This window comes from Medicago truncatula, chromosome 4 (genome assembly GCF_003473485.1).
Source record: "Medicago truncatula cultivar Jemalong A17 chromosome 4, MtrunA17r5.0-ANR, whole genome shotgun sequence".
Classification (NCBI taxonomy): Eukaryota; Viridiplantae; Streptophyta; class Magnoliopsida; order Fabales; family Fabaceae; genus Medicago; species Medicago truncatula.
Window position 1 is genome coordinate 53,405,184 of NC_053045.1, and position 20,251 is coordinate 53,425,434.

Consider the following 20,251-nt stretch of genomic DNA (forward strand, 5'->3'; position numbering starts at 1 on the left):
GCTTGAAAGCTAGAGTCTTGTAACCTTTTGTAACACTTTCTCATATTGGATTGGAGAGCTGCTCTCTCCCCCAGATTAGGCCATATTAGCTGAACTGGATCAACAATCTTCTCGATGTTTTGTTCTTTCCTTTTACCGCTTATCTTGTTTGTGCTTTGGAATCTCTTGTGTGGTTTTGCTTTACACTAGTCTAGGACTGTTTTGTTGTTGTTAGCTTGAAGACCATTTGTTCTCATAGATTACCACTATCACTTGCTCCACACATCATTGTTTATTTCATTGGTGTGAAGGTTTCTTTGTAGAACCGGATTCACAACAGAACCTGTGAAAATTGGATTGGAAACTGCAGTTACTTCTTATGCTGCAGCTCTGAACAGTGTGGGCATTCTGCCAAAGTCTTGCGGAGACCTTGCGGATGAAGAATCTGATAATTCCTTAGAGAATGATCTCACTTTCCACCCAATGGAGAACTCATCCATTTGTCCTGTTAAAAATGTTCACCACAGTAATCTGAAGGATAGGAATGCTGAGATGTTGGTAACAATACCAAAAGACACCAAAATTGCACCTATCTATAGTGATGCTGCTTTAAGAAGTGTTGAAATTTTAAAAACGTTTTGGGGGGACACCTCCTCTATTGATCATGCTAAGATAGACAAGGAGGATCACACTGATGTGGATGATGGTCATGCAGATAAGGAGTTTACTCCTTTTGTTTCAAATAAACAGAAGAAGAAGAAGAACAAATCACAACAGTCAAAAGGGCTGAAAGATGATTGCATTCACACCCGTGCCAAGAGTGGAATTTCCAAAGCCTATAAAAAATGAAATTGCTGTTGTTGGCTAGAATTCTATTTTGATATGTTTCTTTTGCTATAGTTTCTGTGAGCTTTTACTTTGCCTTGCCTTAGTTTGGATCTGTTGTAATGATTTTGTGTACATGGGTTCAGGTCCCTAATCCTGTCTTTTAGTGTTTTTGTGCCTTATCAAAAAAAAAAAAAAAGCAAAGCTGACGTGGAAGTGTTGTTTCTTCCACAGTTAGCTTAAATCACATGTCAAGTAGCTAAACAATCGTAAGAACAGAAAAAGACATTGTAATCTTGATATTAATCACCACTATTAATTATAAACCATATTTTAGTTGTATATTTTATAGTGACAACTACATATACAATTAATTTTTACAAAGTATAAGCATAAAAAAATAACAAAAAAACAAAAAGAAAGAATGAAAACTTGTTGAGGTGAAATTGAAGAAGAGAGAAGAGATGAAATATTCACCTGTTGTTAAGTTTTGCTGAGTGAATCGTCGCTTTCAAAACAAAAAGAAGTGTGTTAATATTTATATTCAGAGATTAGAAGCCTCTAGGTCAACAAAAAGAGACTTCAAAGAAACTTAAGTGATTTGTTCTTTTGCCAAAAAAGTATGGATTATATTGGATAAGACTGGTGGATTACCCTTCCTAAATAAAGAAACGGATTATTGGATCTAATTAATAACTTGCTCAACAAGGTATACAAAAGTCAGGATATATACCCGTCATTTCACTAATTGATTCAAAAAGGAAAAAACGTTTGGGGCCTCTTGAGATTTTAAATATACAAAAAGTTGGGCCTTTTCTATATCATTAGTGCCAAGGTTACTCAACAACACACTTCATTTTTCTTCTTAGTATTTTTGGAGTTAAATATTACAATTTTTATTGTTCAATTTAAATTATTTTTTGAAAGATGTTCAATTTTTATCTTTAAATAGCAATGCTCTTGTAATAAATGAACTCCATCACGAATCCAAAAGAGCATATTTTTAATTTTCAAAATAACATACGAATACAATGCTATAAAATTTGAAGTTGGTTCAATCAAGGACGGTAGTGTCATGGTATTGTTGTTGCAGAATTATGCAGGTGGGGTAATGGATAGAAGGAATTGACGGACTCATGTCACATTGGGGTCATGTTTGGATTGTTGAGTCTTGTTTGAATCTGCTGCAATCTGATTCTGATGTATAGCTTTTTGTTTTCATTGTGAAAGTCACAGTTTCTATACACCAACTTAATCAACCTTTGCTTTGATCGATCATGTGCTTGACATGATGAATTTGATTTTTATTTTTGGATATCGTGTGTTCTTCCCCTTTTGGAAAACTAAAACCGTAAACCCTCAATTTGTTTCTCTTTTTTTTCTAGGTTAAGAAAACGGTGGATTGAATGAGAAAAAACAATAGACATGAGTATTATTTATACTAGAAGTAGAATATAAGTAAGACGGTCTAATATGTGGCAACTCAACTCGTTTTATTCAGGTGGAATCGACTCGTAAACTCATACGAATTTACCTCAAATTAAAATAATATTAAAAAGTTTATATACATGACATATATACTTATATAATTCCATAAATGCATCAATAAGTCATAATTTTAACTTAATTATAAAACAAAATATACCAAATCACCATAATAAAGTGTCATGCTCATGTCCCGTCAGCATAGCTCAGTTGGTAGGACAGTGCATTATTATATGCAGAGGTCGGAGTTCGAACCCCGGACACCCCACTTATTCACCTTATAAAATGAATTCTAACCACACTAGACTACCTGACAAAAAAAAAGTGTGATACTCGTAAACTTCATCAAACAACATAAATTATCCCACCAAATCGTAAAAACATCCAAATAAAGAAAGTTTAAATAGTTTTTTAATGTCATTAAAGTTTTAATAATCCATACAAAGAAAGAGCTAATTTGTTCAAAATAGGGTAAAATCGAAAAGAAAGAAAAAAAACTAAATTTTACATGATTTTATCACCTGTTATTTCAGTCAAAATCAGTACAAATTCCAATTTCACTATAAAACGATTTACAATCGACTTAAGACTAAATTAACATTTAAAATTGGACAACTTTACGAGCTGACACTTTTTTTTAAACAAAAATAAACGATATTCATTCATTCAAATTGATAGAGTACATCGATACAATACAAATCCAAATTCGCTAAAAACAAAAAGGGTGAATCTGTGAACAAACTCACAACATCCATGTTAATAACATAAAACGGCAAAGTACCTATGCCTACAAATATGACTAATATGACTATATTTATGTCTCCGGAATACTCATGTCTCCGGATCTGTAACATTGACGACGCCAAAGTCATTGTCATTAATCAGATCTGCACTTGATCAAAGCTAATCTTTCAACTTGAGTCAAATAAACACCACACTAAGATGGGAAATCAAAAACACACCGCACAAAGACGGGAAATCAAAACAAACAGAGTTGTTCAGAGACGACGAAATCACAAAAACAAACGAAACAAAACAGAAAATATGTGAAATCACTTATTCAAATTAGAATAAAAGGAAAAAACAATTCGGAGGGGTGATTTTTGGATCAAAATTGACCCTAAACCTTAAATCACCCCTCTATATTGACCCTAAATCACCCCTCTATATTGACCCTAAATCATCCCTCTAAAAAAAAGAAGAAGAAAAAAGGAGTGACGGCTAAAATTTGAGAAAGAGAGAAGAGAAAGTTTACGAGCTGACACTTGATTTTAAAACATAAGTGCTACGTGCACGTTTTATTTTATAACATTAAGCACCTCTGCTGTGCTCCAGCCTCCCACTAAATCAAAATAAATATTTTCACTTACAAATTTGATCATAATTGTTAATATAAATCAAACTTGGAGGAGTAGAGGTGAACAAGCTATCGTTAAAAGCATGATGATCAAGTTTTTATTCTATGGTGTCTCATTCGTGATTTTTCCGTGAAAAATGATTCGCGACACAACACATTTCCCAAAAAGAATAGTTATTGATAGGAGAAGTGTTCAAAATCAAACATATTCAAATTAAAATCGCAAATTGATTAAAAAAATCGAATCAAAAACTGCACAAAAATGAATTTTATTAAATGTGTTTAGATGTCCTTTTGAAAGATTTGTTCAGAGATATACTGCATTAGTATCAATATATTATTTATTTGTTAGTATTTAAAAACTTTAATTATACTATTATATATATATATATATATATATATATATATATATTTTATTTTATATGTTTTAAACATAATCTTTCATCATGATTACATAATATTTTGCATCAAACGGATAACTTTAGTGTTTTTCTATAATTTTAATAATAATTATAATAATGAAAAAAAATTAAATTGTAATTTGGATATTCAAAAATCAAGTTTAAGTTAAATAACATAAAATTGAATCGGATTGAATTTCTTAACGAGACATCCAAGCTGAACTAAACATATGATTATTACTTCCAAACCAATATAAACCGCAACGCAAACATCCCTTTACAAGGTTACATAGTAGATATTAACATATCCAATATCAATTTTAATTGTCAAAAAATAGAATTTCGATTTTACCAATCTTCCATTTCCCATTTTGATTCCTTTAAATCTATGTTTGCCAACACCTAGTGAGTTATTATGTGTGTTCTTGTTTGTTTGAGTCTCCTAAAGCTATTTCCATTCATATGAATCGAGAGACAGCCTGAAAATCACTCACTAGGATCCACGCCATCCACTTAGGATCAAAATCATACCACTTCATTGAATAATCAAGGAATGTACAATTTACAAAGTCATACTTTTTTTTTCTTCTCAAAATCAACTTTAAATTATATTAAACAATATTTTCCAACTTTCTTCACCCTATCAAACACTTATGTAATTTAAAAAAAAAATGACACTATCATCTATTTGTCGTTCTCTTATAAAAGTCGATTGATTAACAAACATAATTCATTTGTAGAAAATAACGTGAAAACAATGAAATGGCATGCAAAAAATAAGACAAAGTTGATAAATAATAATTTTTCACCTTTTAAAATGAAGGTAAAATGCAAGTTTTTTTTTTTTATAACTAGTATATTATGATTATTTTTATTTTTTATTTAGAAGATGTAAAAAAATTAAACTCATTGATTGGTGACAAACAATTATTTCGTGTATGAATTATATCTTTTAATGATACTCTTTAGTGACTCACTTACAGGAGATAATGTGAAAACAACAAAGTGACCTACAAGTGCAGTTTCACAAAGCGTCTAAGCACAGTTCACTAGTGTTGACAATTAAGAGCTTCGCCGCCACTTCTTAAGATTACCTGTTGTTGTATCAAACACATCTTTAATTCTTTTACATGTTGCATACCCCCTTATTCTTAAGGTAAGGTAAAGGGCCAGACATGGTGGGCAAGAGCATTCTGCCAACAATCTTTTTTGACTTGACCAGGAAGTCTTATGTCCTCTGAGTCGCACGGCATTTTAACCAAAAAAACTTCTTTCACAATTCATGCTTTTCTGTTTTTATGACCAAATATTTTTTTTCTTGATTTCCATTTCAAATTGTTCTCTGGACTTTATATCAATATCAGGCGATCGTAACACAATATATAAGACTCGTGATTATCCAATCTTCCGTGTGTAAGGTGGAAGCCCCCCAAAATGGTTTTCCAAAAATGGGTGATTAAAAGATCGAATCACTATGCGTATCTTGGTAGTCATTACTTTATAATTTCTTTTTGGCTGACTCAATGAAACTTAGAGAAGAATGAATCTTATCTGTAAGTATACAAGTAAGAATTTAAAAAAACAGACATATTATTGTTTTCCCCTTCATTTTATATTTTTCAATTTATACTTGCATTGAATAATCAGGATTGGGAATGAAAGTGGAGGTATTAAGAAGGCCATAGTAAGGTCTGCATGCAAATAGACCATAAGGATGCTATTCCAAGTTGATCTAAGTACTTACACTTAACTTAAATTTCAGAGAATCTTTAATTTCATATCAAAGATTCTCTCTTTTACTAAACAAAATACAATCCTCAATTCAGCACACACAATAATGGCACATGAAATGATGAAAGGAATGTCCAAACATTAATAAAAGCTATTTACAAATGTTTTCGAATGGTTTCTGAAAGATTGCTAAAAATTGATTCTAACTTGCTTAATCGTGTAGGATCTAGAATCTTATCTTCAATATGCTCCTCACTACCTAAACAAACACAAAACAATTAAACCTCTAGGAATATATGAAAGAACCTAGAAAAGAAATATGTAAACCTGGTAACAGATTATATACACGATGAGTCAGCATGTCGTTAACCCCTGAGCCTGAAACCCGAATAAGCTTATCAAACCATTCCTTTTGATATAATCCACCAGGTGCTATGGGTGAAGGTTTGAACTTGGTGTAGGAGGATCACACGCCAAAATAACTTCACAATACACAGAATATGTATAAAAAAAACACAAATCAAACAAAATATATATGAAGCTGTAAGGATTTGCAGGTAGAGAAATGCAAGAAATCCTCAATTGATATTCAATAGAACAGTATAATGAGATTATAACTGAAATTGCTAATACAATTCTGATAAAGAATTGTAAATCAATCAGTACGATGGTTAATTGCTAAAAAGCTCAAAGCCTAACAAGAGAGAATAACAGAAACAGGAGAGAAGGGACATAATTCCAAGAAGGCAGAGGAATGTTCTTCTAATCAATAGTCTCCCCAATCATTACTAAAACTTCCCTTAAATACAATTCCTCACTAATTATATTAGAGTTCATCTCTGCATGACTCCTCCTCCAGACCATGATTTCAGCTTCACTTGCCATGATTGCTAACTGTATTAGGTGCTTGAATTGATTGCACCACATAATCATTTCCAATCATAACAGAAGCCAAGCACGGGAGTATAATTTTCTCCTTTATACAAAAAAATTAATTAAATTGCCTAATTTTTTTAGCTGTCAAAGCAAACTCAACACAGATGAACTTTGTCTTGAATCATCAATTCAAAAAGCTTGAGCTACTTATAGGTTGAAAACATATGAACAGTTTTTATATTATATCTCTAACAAAATCCCTGGAACTACAGTCTTTGTGTTTGAAGAATAATGAACTATAAATAGAAAGAATCAAACTCTACAGCACTTGATTAAAGCCTCTGAAACCATTTCGTGAACAAATATGCCAAAAGTTTAAGTTGTTTTCTTTGAAGCATTTTCCTCTGTAAAATATGTACATATTTTCCCTTGTGTCCTTTTCATACTTACTCACTAAGTAAACAACCAGTCATGACACATAATAAGAAACAAGTCTTCAATGCACCTTAAAGTTTTTATTTCTGAGTTATTAGAATGGAAAAGCTTTAAAATCTTTTCACGAACACAATATAATATTTCCCATCTCATCTCATCTCATCCCTAATGAAAACAGGTCAAGTCAAAGTCATATATATACTCTTTTTGGACATCTATAAAAGCATTGTGATTTATGAAATAAAATTTCAACCAAACCAGTTACACAGAATTTGAAAGAGTTGGATTTGAACATGCAAGGAAAAGAAACTACTTTTGATGCAACAATGGCAAAAACAGTATGCTAGTTATTAGGAGGCCAAAGAAATTTCCACTTCAAAAGAAGATATACCACAAATCTAATCAAACTCCAATAAAAAGCTTCTTTGCTTTAAGCCTACAGCTAACAGTTTAACAATTAACACCCTCCTAGGAAGCTTATCACCTTGCAAACTGCATTTGCTTTTTCTTAAACGCTTTTCTTTGAAAACTTGTAATTGCAGCACTATTTAGCTTCCTGGGGGTGATTAGGTTTTGATGTTTATTATGATCTAAAGTATTAACAATTCATTTAATTTTTCATGTGTAGATCATTAATAATTAGTTCTTTTTTTGGTTTGAAACAGAAAATAGGCAACAGTCAAAGTCAGTTCACCGAAACTAGAGATTATAAGCTTTTTTTCCTTCAATTACATATCTGGCTATGATCAAATTTTTAATGAATTGCTTTGAGCATAATACGTGTAATTGTGATTTTGAACTCAATCAACATGCATAAACTCATGGACTGTTGGATCAGCTCATGTAGTGAACACAGCATACATCAGCATTCAAACAAGTTACACATACATGAATAAGTATAACAATGAATCACACAAACAAAGATATCAATGTTTCCAATAAGCATATTACAAATTGTTAACCAATAAACATTGCATGACATGTTCGATCAGCTCATTACAAATACAATCAAACACGTATTAACCTACAAATGCATCCACCCAAAGTACAAAATAAAATATCATTATAAATATAAAAAAAAAAAAAAAAAAAAAAAAAAAAAAAAAGGTGAAGGAATCTCATTCTTCTTCTTGTTTGTGTCATCTTCTTAAGCTTGCTCATTGTCACCAGGAAGTGACAGCAAAGACTCTGTATACATGGCCACTTGACATTGACGTAGATTGTCATAGTAGGAGCGATGTCCTAACAACTGTCCTTCATCATTATACTTCACCAATCTATTAAGATCATCTGTTCCAATAATATCACCGCTTTTTGTAGAGCATAAAGGGGAAAAGTATTGAGTGGGAATGCCATCAATAGGAAGAACGTGAGTCTTTGTCCAAGACGAACGCACTTTATATTCTTTCATCACCCATATTTCAACTGTATCATTATCATAATCCATAGCCCAAAAACTGAAAAATTCTCCAAATACCCACAAACCACAATCGTGAGGTTCACGGTTAAACTCATCTGGAAAATGAATATAAAAAAGTTTCCTTTCGATTAAATCAAAGGAAATAATAACATCCAATCGCAAACCAAGATGAAAAGCAAACCAATGAATAGCCCCATTAAAAAACAACCCTGGTTTGGGCTCAAATTCAGATACACCCACACAAGAGAATTGAGTAAAGTGAATTTCTTCTTTCCATGTATTAGCTCTCAATGAGAAAATCTCCAAGTGTGATGGATCAACGGACATTGAAACAACCAAATAATCATCTGTTAATGGGTCATACCAAAAACCATAGAAATAATCTATTCCATCATCTAAATGAGAAGCAAAAGGAGGCAAAGGTATTTTTTTATGAAATCCAGTGGATGGATTCCAAAGGTAAAGGCTTAAAGTTAAAGAACAGTGCAAAAGTATAAAGCCTCTACATGAACCTTTAATTTGAAGATCAGAATAAGATTCGGGAAGCAGAAAATGAAGATTGAGTGAAGCAGAATCATGGTCAACCGATGCATCTACATCTATAGATCGGGTTAGACGAGCTGAAGTTGATATGAATAAAACTCTACGAGTGTGTTTTGCGGCGGAAAGTTGAAAATGTGAATTTGCAAAGTGTGAATCACGAGAGATAAGAGAAAACCAATACTTACAAACGCACTTGAAACGTATAAGAGACTTCACTGGTAACCTTAGTAGGATTTGGATCATCAATTCATGAGGAAGATCCACGTTCTTCGTCTCCATTCATGCGTTTTGTTGATTTATCAATTGTTTTTGCAGGTTATGTCTCTCTCGCTATTTCTGTTTTATAAGTTGAAAATGAAATAGTGGGCATGACTTAGAGGTGAAGGTTTAGTTTTGTAAAAAAAAAAAAAAAGTGGAATTGTCAAAGAATATATTTCATCTTTTCCAAATTATTAGATTATTTATAAACCAAAACAACAAAATCTCTACATATAAAACCCTCTACAAATATTGAACAAAAAAAACCTTCTACAAATTTTTATATGCATTTATTACTACTACCATTTTATCTTCTTCAAATTTATCACTTATTAGAACTAGTTTGATTCATATTAAAAGATCAATTTCAGTCAATCACAAATTTAATTAATAATTTAGATGTAACGTTGTAGATCAAAAAACATGAATATTCTGATGATATTGATCATAAAATTGAACTAATCATGCGATTTTATAATTTTTAGATCGGATGACTTTTTACATTCAAACCAATACAAACTGCACCGCAAACATACCTCGTTATCGGTATTTGCGAGATTACATAATAGATATTAACATATCAAATATCAATTTTAATTGTCAAAAAATAGAATTTCAATTTTTTTAAAAATTAGTCATATGCATATCGAAGATGAGACATAACCAATCCTCCATTTTCCATTTTGATTCCTTTAAATCTACGCGCCAACTCTTCTTGGATTAAACCACCCAAACCCTCTGCTAAAATCAAAAATAAAAAAGGTGTTACGGGTCTTTTTTTTTTTTTTGAAGTGCAAATATTATTTAAAAACCAAATCCTTAGACGAACAGAGATCGATATTCAGAAAATACAAATTAAAGATACCGTGCGAAACACCTGAAAATAAAACTCTATACAAAAATATTCAATTTATCACCTGGGTTTCTTCCATTCATAAGAATCGAGAGACATCCTGAAAACCACTCACTAGGATCCACGCCATCCACTTATGATAAAATACCACTTCATCGTATAACCAAGGAAAGGAATGTACAATTTACAAAGTCATATTTTATTTTTCTTCTCAAAATCATCTTTAAATATTAAACAATATTTTCCAAATGTCTTCACCCTATCAAACACTTAAGTAATTTCAACAACACTATCATCTATTTGTCGATCTCTTATAAAAGTCGATTGATTAACAAACATGATTCATTTGTAGAAAATAATGTGAAAACAATGAAATGACATGCAAAAAATAAGACAAAGTTGATAAATAATAATTTTTCACCTTTTAAAATGAATGTAAAATGAAAGTTTTTTATTTTATTTTTATAACTAGTATATTATGATTATTTTTATTTAGAAGATGTAAAAAATTAAACTCATTGATTGATGACAATTATTTCATATATTATATCTTTCAATGATACTCTTTAGTGACTCACTTACAGAAAATAACATGAAAACAATAAAGTGACCGACAAGTGCGGTTTTACAAAGCATCTAATCACAGTTCACTAGCGTTGATCATCAAGAGCTTTGCCACTACTTCTTAAAGTTACCCACTTCTTTAATTCTTTTCCACGCTGCATACCTCCTTATTCTTAAGGTAAGGTAAAGGGTCAGACATGGTGGGATAGGAGCATTTTGCCAACAATCTTTTTGGCTTAATAAGAAGTCTCAGGCCCTCTAAATCGCACGGCGTCTTAACTGAAAAAAACTTCTTTCGCAATTCATGTTTTTCTGTTTTTATAACCAAATATTTCTTCTTGTTTTCCATTTTAAATTATTCTCCAGACTTTTTATCAACATGAGGCGATCGTAACACAATATATAAGACTCGTGATTCAGGCAATCCAATCTTCCGCGTGTAATTAAATTGTTCTCCAGACTTTTTATCAACATGAGGCGATCGTAACACAATATATAAGACTCATGATTCAGGAAACCCAATCTTCCGCGTGTAAGGCGGAAGCCCCCCAAAATAGTTATCCAAAAATGGGTGATCAAAAGATCAAATCACTATGTGTATCTTGGTGGTCATTACTTTATAATTTCTTTTTGGCTGTCTCAATGAAACTTATAGAAGAATGAATCTTATCGGTAAGTATACAAGTAAGAATTTCGAAAAACAGACATATATTATTGTTTTCCCCTTCATTTTATATTTTTCAATTTACACTTACATTGAATAATCAGGATTGGGAGTGAAAGTGGAGGTATTAAGAAGGCCATAAGGATGCTATTCCAAGTTGATCTAAGTACTTAGGGGGGCGTATGTTTCATGGTTACAAATTGAATTCCCAGGAATCTAAGATGGGAATTATTTATTCCCATGTTTGGTAGACATGCACACAAAAATATTCCAAGGAATGAATTATTCCCAGCAATATTTTTTACACTATACTGCATTGTTTTCTCAGCAAAAAGGGTGGGTTTTATTTATTCCCGGCGATTAACATCCTTTGTGTTTAGAAAGACCATTTCTACCCTCCTAAAACCGCAATATACCCACGTTTTCTTTGGTTACATATCCACTACGTTTATATACCAATTTACATGCCATCCATAATTTATTTCTTCTCTGCACTGATTTTGCCATGGAAAAAGATCATACAACTTTTAATATTTGTTTTTTTCGATTGGATGTTAGTAGGCAGTGCACTTTTATTGGAACAATAAATGTCATATTGTTTTTTCTATTATTACAAAAGTCATATTATTTGTTTTTTGTCAAGTAGCCTAGTGGCTAGAGAAATTCACCTTAAAGATGAATAAGTGGGTGTCCGGGGTTCGAACCCCGACCCCTACACATATTGTGCATTATCCCTTACTAAATGAGAGCTAAGCTCATGGAGACAAGTCATATTATTTTGATTGCATCAATAAAAGAAAACATAGATGAATTGATGTATGAAATAAAACTCTCAAATATACTGGTTTAGATTCTTTTTGATGAATTGCAGGGTTAGATTGTTCATTGATGTGAATAGTAATAATTTAAAATAATAGAGAAAACTAAAGACACGTCTCCTTTACCAAATATGATACAAGGGTATTTTGATAATTATATATATATTTTAAAAATAATTCCCAGGAATTCAAATTATCAACCAAACATATTTTTTGAACATTCCTTGGAATAAAGTTCACAACTTTTTTTATTCCTGGGAAAAGGTTAATCCTGGGAATAATTTTGGTAACCACGAAACAAACACTTACACTTTTAACTTAAATTTCAGAGAATCTTTAATTTCATATCAAAGATTCTCTCTTTTACTAAACAAAATACATTCCTCAATTCAGCACACACAAAAATGGAACATGAAATGATGAAAGGAATGTCCAAACATTACTAAAAGCTATTTACAAATGTTTTTGAATGGTTTCTGGAAGCTATCTACAATTTTATCTTCAAGATGCTCATCACTAGGAATGTCCTAACATGTTAATATCCACTAGGAAAGACTATAAAAGAACCTAGAAAGAACTATGTAAACCTGGTAACAGATTAGATACGATGAGTCAGCACGTCGTTAACCCCTGAGCCTGAAACCCGAATAAGCTTATCAAACCATTCCTTTTGATATAATCCACCAGGTGCTATGGGTGAAGGTTTGAACTTGGTGTAGGAGGATCACACGCCAAAATAACTTCACAATACACAGAATATGTATAAAAAAAACACAAATCAAACAAAATATATATGAAGCTGTAAGGATTTGCAGGTAGAGAAATGCAAGAAATCCTCAATTGATATTCAATAGAACAGTATAATGAGATTATAACTGAAATTGCTAATACAATTCTGATAAAGAATTGTAAATCAATCAGTACGATGGTTAATTGCTAAAAAGCTCAAAGCCTAACAAGAGAGAATAACAGAAACAGGAGAGAATAACACTTCATCATAAGAATGCAACATGTACTTTAAACATATTACTCTTTCTTGGACCATACAATACTATAACATTTCTCATCATCATCTGCAAATTCAACAATGTCTTCTAACTCCATTTTAAATATTATATTGTTGCATTCTCTTCTTTGGAAAAACTTTTCGATGACTTCTTGCAATGTCTTTACCACATAAGGTGCACAATGAGAATGAACCCTTCATACTATGTTTCTTCATTCAATCTCTCGTCACACTACTATTTTGCCTTGCTTTCATTGCACAAGCCACAGTTTCTATACAGCAAGTATACAAATGTATGATATAAATGTATACCAGTTTTAAAAGAATCCCCCCTATTTTGCCTTGCCTTGCTTTCCTGGTTTGAAATTGAGAGATGGCAAGGGATAAAGTTAATAGAGTCCACTAAATTTAGAGAACAAAACCTTCTTATTCTGTCAAATACGTATATGATATACGACCATGATCAAATTTCTAATGAAGTGCTTGAGTAAAAGTTGTGCATTGTGATCTTGATCTTGATCAACATGCATAAATTCATAAAATAAATTACATTATAAAACAATTTCTAACAGTGATCACAACATACATTAGAACTCAATCCAACTACACATGCATAAATAAAAGTGAATCACACAAACAGAGTTGTCAAAGTTTCCAAGAAGCATATTACAAACAATTAATCAATAAACATTTCATGACATATTAGTAATATTTATTGATTACTACATCAGCTCAGTTCAGGCTATTACTACCTATTACCCAACAAATGAAGCAGCCACCCAAGAGTACATAATACAACATAATTATAAATTTCAAGAAAATAGGGAAGGGTAATATTTTACAACCTCATTCATCTTGTCTGTGCCATCTTCTTAAGCTTGATCATTGTCGCTAGAGAGTGAAAGCAGAGACTCTGTATACATAGCCGCATAGAATCCCGATCTACTTGGATTGTTACAATAGGAATGATGCTCTAGAAACTGTCCATTGTCATCATACTTCACCAATCCACGACCATCTGTTCCAATTATATCACCGCTTTTTGTACAACACAATGGGGAAAAGTACCGAGTTGGAACGCCATCGATAGGAAGAACAAAAGTCTTAGTCCAAGACGAATGCACTTTGTATTCTTTCATAACCCATATTTCAACTGTATCTTCCTTCTTAGCCCAAAGACTGAGAAATTTTCCGAATACCCAAAAATCACAATATGTAGGACCAGGGTCAAAACCATCAGGCAAAGACATCTCTAAAAGTTTCCGTTCCATTAAATCAAAGGCAAGAATAACACTCATCGATAAATCATGACGAAAAGACAACCAATAAATAGCCCCATTAAGGAAGGACCCTCCTCTAGGTTCAAATTCATTAGCGTTCAAATAAGGGAAGTGAGTACCCTCAAGTTCTCTCCAAGTATTATCTCTCAATGAGAAAAACTCCAAATGTGAATCATCATCCTCATCTACTGTTGTAACATAGTAGACTGAAACCACCAAGTAATCATCTCTTAACTCATCATACCCAAATCCATAGGGATAATAGAAATATTGAGAATAATTAGGAGAAAAAGGTATTTGTTTCTGAACACCAGTGGATGGATTCCATAGATAGAAGGTTGAATTACCATGCAAAAATATAAACCCTCTACATGAACCTTTAATTTCAAGATCAAAATGAGATTGGGGATCCACAAAACTAAGGTTTAGTGAAGCAGAAGCAGAATCATATGCCTCAAAATCTATAGAACGAGTTTCAAGATCTGGATTTGATACGAGTACAATTCTACTGGTCTGTGTAATTTGAAAATGTGAATTTGCAAAATGAGGATCAGAGATAATAGAAAACCAAGACTTACAAACACATTTGAAACGTATAAGAGACTTCACCGGCAACCTTAGTAGAATTTGAATCATCAATTCATGAGGCATATGCTGGATGTTGTTCTCCATGTGTCTTTCTCCTTGTTTCTCTTGCGTTTTGGTTCACTTGTGATTTATAATTTGTAGGATGATGATATATAAAGTATTTAATTAATATAGAACTTTATGTTTAAAGGTGATGCTAACGATTGTTCTTAAGTTTTATGTAGATCTTTTTTTTCTTTTTGAGGGGCTAGAATTCATTTTTATAAGGTGAATAAGTGGGGTGTCCGGGTTCGAACCTCGACCCTTGTATGCATTGTCATCCTACCAACGGAACTATTCTTACGAGACAATGTCCTTCTAATATTTATTAAAAAAAAAATGTCCTTGTAATACTTTTTCTTTGTTTAATTCTTTTTGGGGGTGCCGTTTACTTGAACCAATTGAAGAATTGGTACTCTTGACAAGTTCAATGTTAAGCACTCGGTACTTTTCAATTTTCATACATGGACTGCAATAGTCAATCCTTTGAAAAGTCAAGTTATATTTTAACATAATAGTTTACTGTTTGTTCATCACACAGCTGCATAATTCAATTCAATTATATTGTCAAGTTAGAATTTAGGGTGAAAGGGCGGCGTCTAAGGTGGGAAATTTTTTAAGGGCGGTCCTCCCGTCTAATGTGGGAAAAAATTTAAGATTAAAATTCAAAGAACACTAATATTGCACCCTTCAAGAGCACTAGCAAGACTTAAAACCTTTAAATTCAAAATTTATCTTTTTACCGTAAAATCCGTTAAATCCATATAACACGAGGGTTCATTGAAATCTCCACTATCAATTGAAAATAATTTAACAAAAAGTGAATTTAATGGTTGAGATCATAACACATGAGAAATTACACCAAGTTAGTATTTTAGAGGTATGGATCTTCTCATGTGACATTAAGGTTTCATTAAAATCTCCACCATCTAATAAAAATGAGAGAGAAAAGGAATTAAGCAAGAAGTAGATTTATTTTTTGGTCAAGCAAAAAATAGATTTTAATGGTTGAGATCAAAACACATGAAAAAAAATGAGGAGAAAAAATTGAGAGAATTATATCCATATTTTAGTTGTTTTTAGAAATAGGAGAGCTAGTTCAATGACTAATTTCATGGATGGATAAAGATTATGTTTGTTACAGTATTTTTTTTTAAAAAACTACTAATTAAAGTATTACATTGTTACTTTTTTTACATGCAATAGTGATATGAACAAACTTCCAATGCAATGGAATATTTTTTGTTAAATAGTCTAATGACTAGAAATTCACCGTAATATCTATGTCAAATTGAAGAATTAGGCTATGCTCATGGGACAATGCAATGGAAATTCACTCGCTTAAAATAAATTGCGGTGGCTCCTAATGCTTTTTAGCAAATGCAAGATCACTGGATTTCATTCATAAACAAATGAAACTATGCTCCATCAACATCTTAATGAAACGTTGAATCTATATGACACATTGACCCTACTGTGAAATGTTGCTAAAGAAACAATGTTTTTGAAATCCACCACATTTTAAATCAAGAAACAAGCTGGTTCTTAAATCAGTTTCCAAAATCCAAGCTATCAATAGTGCTTTAAGTTGGCATCAATTTACAATACTGACCTATATACAAGTACTACGTTTGAAGTTGTTGAAAATCTGCTCCATTATTATCATATTCATAATGTAGCAGATTGGATTCAAATATGCTTACAGGGGCAAACACTTAAGTATGCAAGCTCAAGAGACACAACTCCTACCTCTGCAATGACTAAAACACTGCTATTGTGAACCGCATCACTTGTTTCACTATCTGCTTCACCTTCTTCCTCATTAATTTCCAGCTCTTCCTTACGATTTTCATCCCAATTTCACCGAGTTACTTGTTCAAATTTCACATGCACACAATATTTACATGCATCTAAATTTTTGATAACATTGTATAACTTAGTCGGTCAATCAACCTCTCTATGTTGTTTTCTTTGGAGCATTTTCCTCTGTAAAATATGTACATGTTTTCCCTTCTGTTCTTTTCATACTTACTCGCTAGGTAAAGAACCAGTCAAGACACATAATAAGAAACAAGCCTTCAATGCACCAGTTTTTATTTCTGAGTTGTTAGAATGGAAAGCTTTAAAATCTTTTCATGAACACAATATAATATTTCCCACCTGCCAGCTTGGGTAATTTTTTATTTCCTTTCATTATCTCATCTCATCCCTAATGAAAACAGGTAAAGTCAAATTCATATCTAAGTCTTTTTGGACATCTATAAAAGCATTATGATTTGTGAAATAAAATTTCAACCAAACCAGTTACACAGAATTTGAACAAGTTGGATTTGAACATGCAGGGAAAAGAAACTACTTTTGATGCAACAATGGCAAAAACAGTATGCTAGTTCTTAGGAGGCCAAAGAAATTTCCACTTCAAAAGAAGATATACCACAAATCTAATCAAACTCCAATAAAAAGCTTCTTTGCTTTAAGCCTACAGCTAACAGTTTAACAATTAACACCCTCCTAGGAAGCTTATCACCTTGCAAACTGCATTTGCTTTTTCTTAAACCCGGTTCTTTGAAAACTCTTAAGTTGCAATTGCAGCACTATTTAGCTTCATGAGGTGATTAGGTTTTGATGTTTCGTATGATCTAAAGTATTAACAATTCATTTAATTGTTCATGAGTAGATCATTAATAATTAGTTCTTTTTCTGGTTTGAAGCAGAATAAAGGCAACAACCAAAGTTAGTTGACCGAAACTAGAGAACACAACGTTCTTTTTCCTTCTATTACATATTTGGCTATGATAAATTTTTTAATGAATTGCAAATACCTGAAATTGTGATTTTGAACTCAATCAACATGCATAAACTCATGACTATTGGATCAGCTCATGTAGTGAACACAACATACATCAGAACTCAATCAAGTTACACATGCAAGAATAACAGTGAATCACACAAACAGAGTTGTCAATATTTCAATAAGCATATTACAAATTGTTAACCAATAGACATTGCATGACATGTTCGATCAGCTCATGTGGCATATTGGCTCATGTTACAAATGCAGTCAAACATGCATTAGTCTACAAATGCAGCCACCCAAAGTACATTATACAATATCATTATAAATATCAAGAAAAGGTGAAGGAACCTCATTCTTCTTCTTGTTTGTGTCATCTTCTTAAGCTTGCTCATTGTCACCAGAAAGTGAAAGGAGAGACTCTGTATACACGGCCACTTGAGATCCAAGTGGATCTCTATAGTAGGAGAGACGTCTTAACAACTGTCCTTCATCATTATACTTCACCAATCTAGTAATCTCATCTGTTCCAATAATATCACCGCTTTTTGTAGAGCATAAAGGGGAAAGGGATAGAGAAGGAATATACCATCAAAAGGAAGAACACGAGTCTTTGTCCAAGACGAATGCACTTTATATTCTTTCATCACCCATATTTCAACTGAAATATTAATATTATCATAATGCATAGCTCAAAAACTGAGAAATTCTCCAAATACCCACAAACCACAATCGGTAGGTTCACGGTTAAACTCATCTGGCAAATGCATATAAAAAAGTTTCATTTCGATTAAATCAACAGCAATAATAACATCCTTTTGCAAACCAATATGAAAAGCCAACCATTAAAGAACAACCCTGCTTTGGGCTCATATTCAGATCCATTCACATATGGGAAGTGAGCACCCTGAATTTCTTTCCATGCATTAGCTCTCAACGAGAAAAACTCCAAGTGTGATGGATCAACTTACATTGAAACCACCAAATAATCATTTGTTGACTGATCATACCCAAAACCATAGAAATAATCTGTATCTAAATTAGAACCAAAAGGAGACAAAGGTATTTCTTTGTGAACTCTAATGAATGGATTCCATAGATAAAGGCTTGAATCATCATCATCCAGCGGCGATGCTTCTAAATCTAAATCTATAGATCGAGATTTACGAGCTGAAGTTGATATGAATAAAACTCTACCAACGAGGGTGTGTTGTGGCGGAAAGTTGAAATGTGAATATGCAAAGTGGGTATCGGAGACGAGAGAAAACCAAGACTTACAAACGGATTTGAAACGTATGAGAGACTTAACTGGTAACCTTAGTAGGATTTGGATCATCAATTCATTAGGCATATGCGGCAGTGTCGTCGTCTCCATTCATGCGTCTTAATGTTGAATTAGGGTTCGGATCCAAACGCGATTCATCAATTGTTTTTGCAGGTTATGTTTGGGTAAGGTATGCCCTTATTTTGAACAACACAAGATATAGTGGCACGAGGGTTTGATTTTGTAAAAGAAAAAAATTCTGATTCAAGTGGAATATATATATTTTTTTTTCTTTTCAAGAAATCAAATTAACTCGTCTAAATTGACACTATCAAACATGAAGGAAGAGCAAACTTCCACCAAACCAATCCAAATGGGCTAAAACTATTATAATAGCATTGTTACACAATAAAGGATATATTATATCTTATCCTAATTATAACATTATTTATAAAATAAAATAAAAATGTCGATAAATATAAAACTCTCTAATTTTTTAGATGGATTTATCTATTTTGACAAGTGCCATTTTAACTAAAAGTGTTTAAGATATGAAAATTGAGTTTGACATGACCATAAGACAAAAAACAATTTTAGGGTATTTGCAAGCAACAAACGCTCATGATTTTCTTTTGGGGAACAAGTCGTTCACTGTAAGAAGCTTCCTGACTTTAGATATATACATGAATATGTTTGGATGTCCTTTTTGATATATTCGGGCGGTGGGAGTATCGATGAAGATGTTATGGTGTACAGGTAGGAGGAAAGCATGCATAAATGGACTTGGTTGATGCTTCACCACTTGTGGGATTAGGGCCCGAAACTTTTGCGGTAGGACATGCAACCCTAAAAGCTAAGTCAAGGAAAGTGGTCAAACATAAGAAAGCGTGTTCTGACAATCAATTTCTTTTTATACCATTTACATTTGAAACTTTTGGCTTTCTAGCACAAGAGGTCATTAACCTTCTACCTAAAATTCAAAGGGTCATGCATAACAATGTTGTGTCTCTTAAGTCCATGAATTTAACTTATGTATTTGTTTTATTAGTAAAAATCATGTATACTATATGG

At 32.3% G+C, this 20,251-nt stretch overlaps 2 protein-coding genes across 4 annotated transcripts; both read right to left on the bottom strand.

The window, feature by feature from the left end:
* Nucleotides 1-7,957: 7,957 nt before the first annotated feature.
* On the bottom strand, nt 7,958-19,913 carry LOC25493863 (F-box/kelch-repeat protein At3g23880). 2 transcript variants are annotated; one of them, XM_039833531.1, is made up of 2 exons: nt 19,875-19,913; nt 7,958-9,201 (listed from the first exon to the last, which is right to left on the bottom strand). In XM_039833531.1, exon 2 carries the CDS (start codon nt 8,834-8,836, stop codon nt 8,237-8,239), a length of 600 nt encoding a protein of 199 aa, XP_039689465.1. In that variant the 5' UTR covers nt 8,837-9,201; nt 19,875-19,913; the 3' UTR covers nt 7,958-8,236. The 2 variants fall into 2 exon arrangements, with proteins under 2 accessions (XP_039689465.1, XP_039689464.1); XM_039833530.1 differs by lacking the exon at nt 19,875-19,913 and having other exon boundaries at nt 7,958-9,410.
* LOC25493864 (F-box/kelch-repeat protein At3g06240) lies at nt 12,615-15,324 on the bottom strand. 2 transcript variants are annotated; one of them, XM_024781024.2, is made up of 2 exons: nt 14,061-15,324; nt 12,615-12,949 (listed from the first exon to the last, which is right to left on the bottom strand). In XM_024781024.2, the coding sequence occupies exon 1, from the start codon at nt 15,165-15,167 to the stop codon at nt 14,088-14,090; it is 1,080 nt and encodes a 359-aa protein (XP_024636792.1). In that variant the 5' UTR covers nt 15,168-15,324; the 3' UTR covers nt 12,615-12,949; nt 14,061-14,087. The 2 variants fall into 2 exon arrangements, with proteins under 2 accessions (XP_024636792.1, XP_013457955.1); XM_013602501.3 differs by lacking the exon at nt 12,615-12,949 and adding an exon at nt 13,032-13,570 and having other exon boundaries at nt 14,061-15,321.
* Nucleotides 19,914-20,251: the final 338 nt, after the last annotated feature.

Coding starts and splice junctions, on each gene's coding strand:
- LOC25493863 (XM_039833530.1), bottom strand. CDS start 9,331: ATGGAGACGAAGAACGTGGATCTTCCTCATGAATTGATGATCCAAATC.
- LOC25493864 (XM_024781024.2), bottom strand. CDS start 15,167: ATGGAGAACAACATCCAGCATATGCCTCATGAATTGATGATTCAAATT.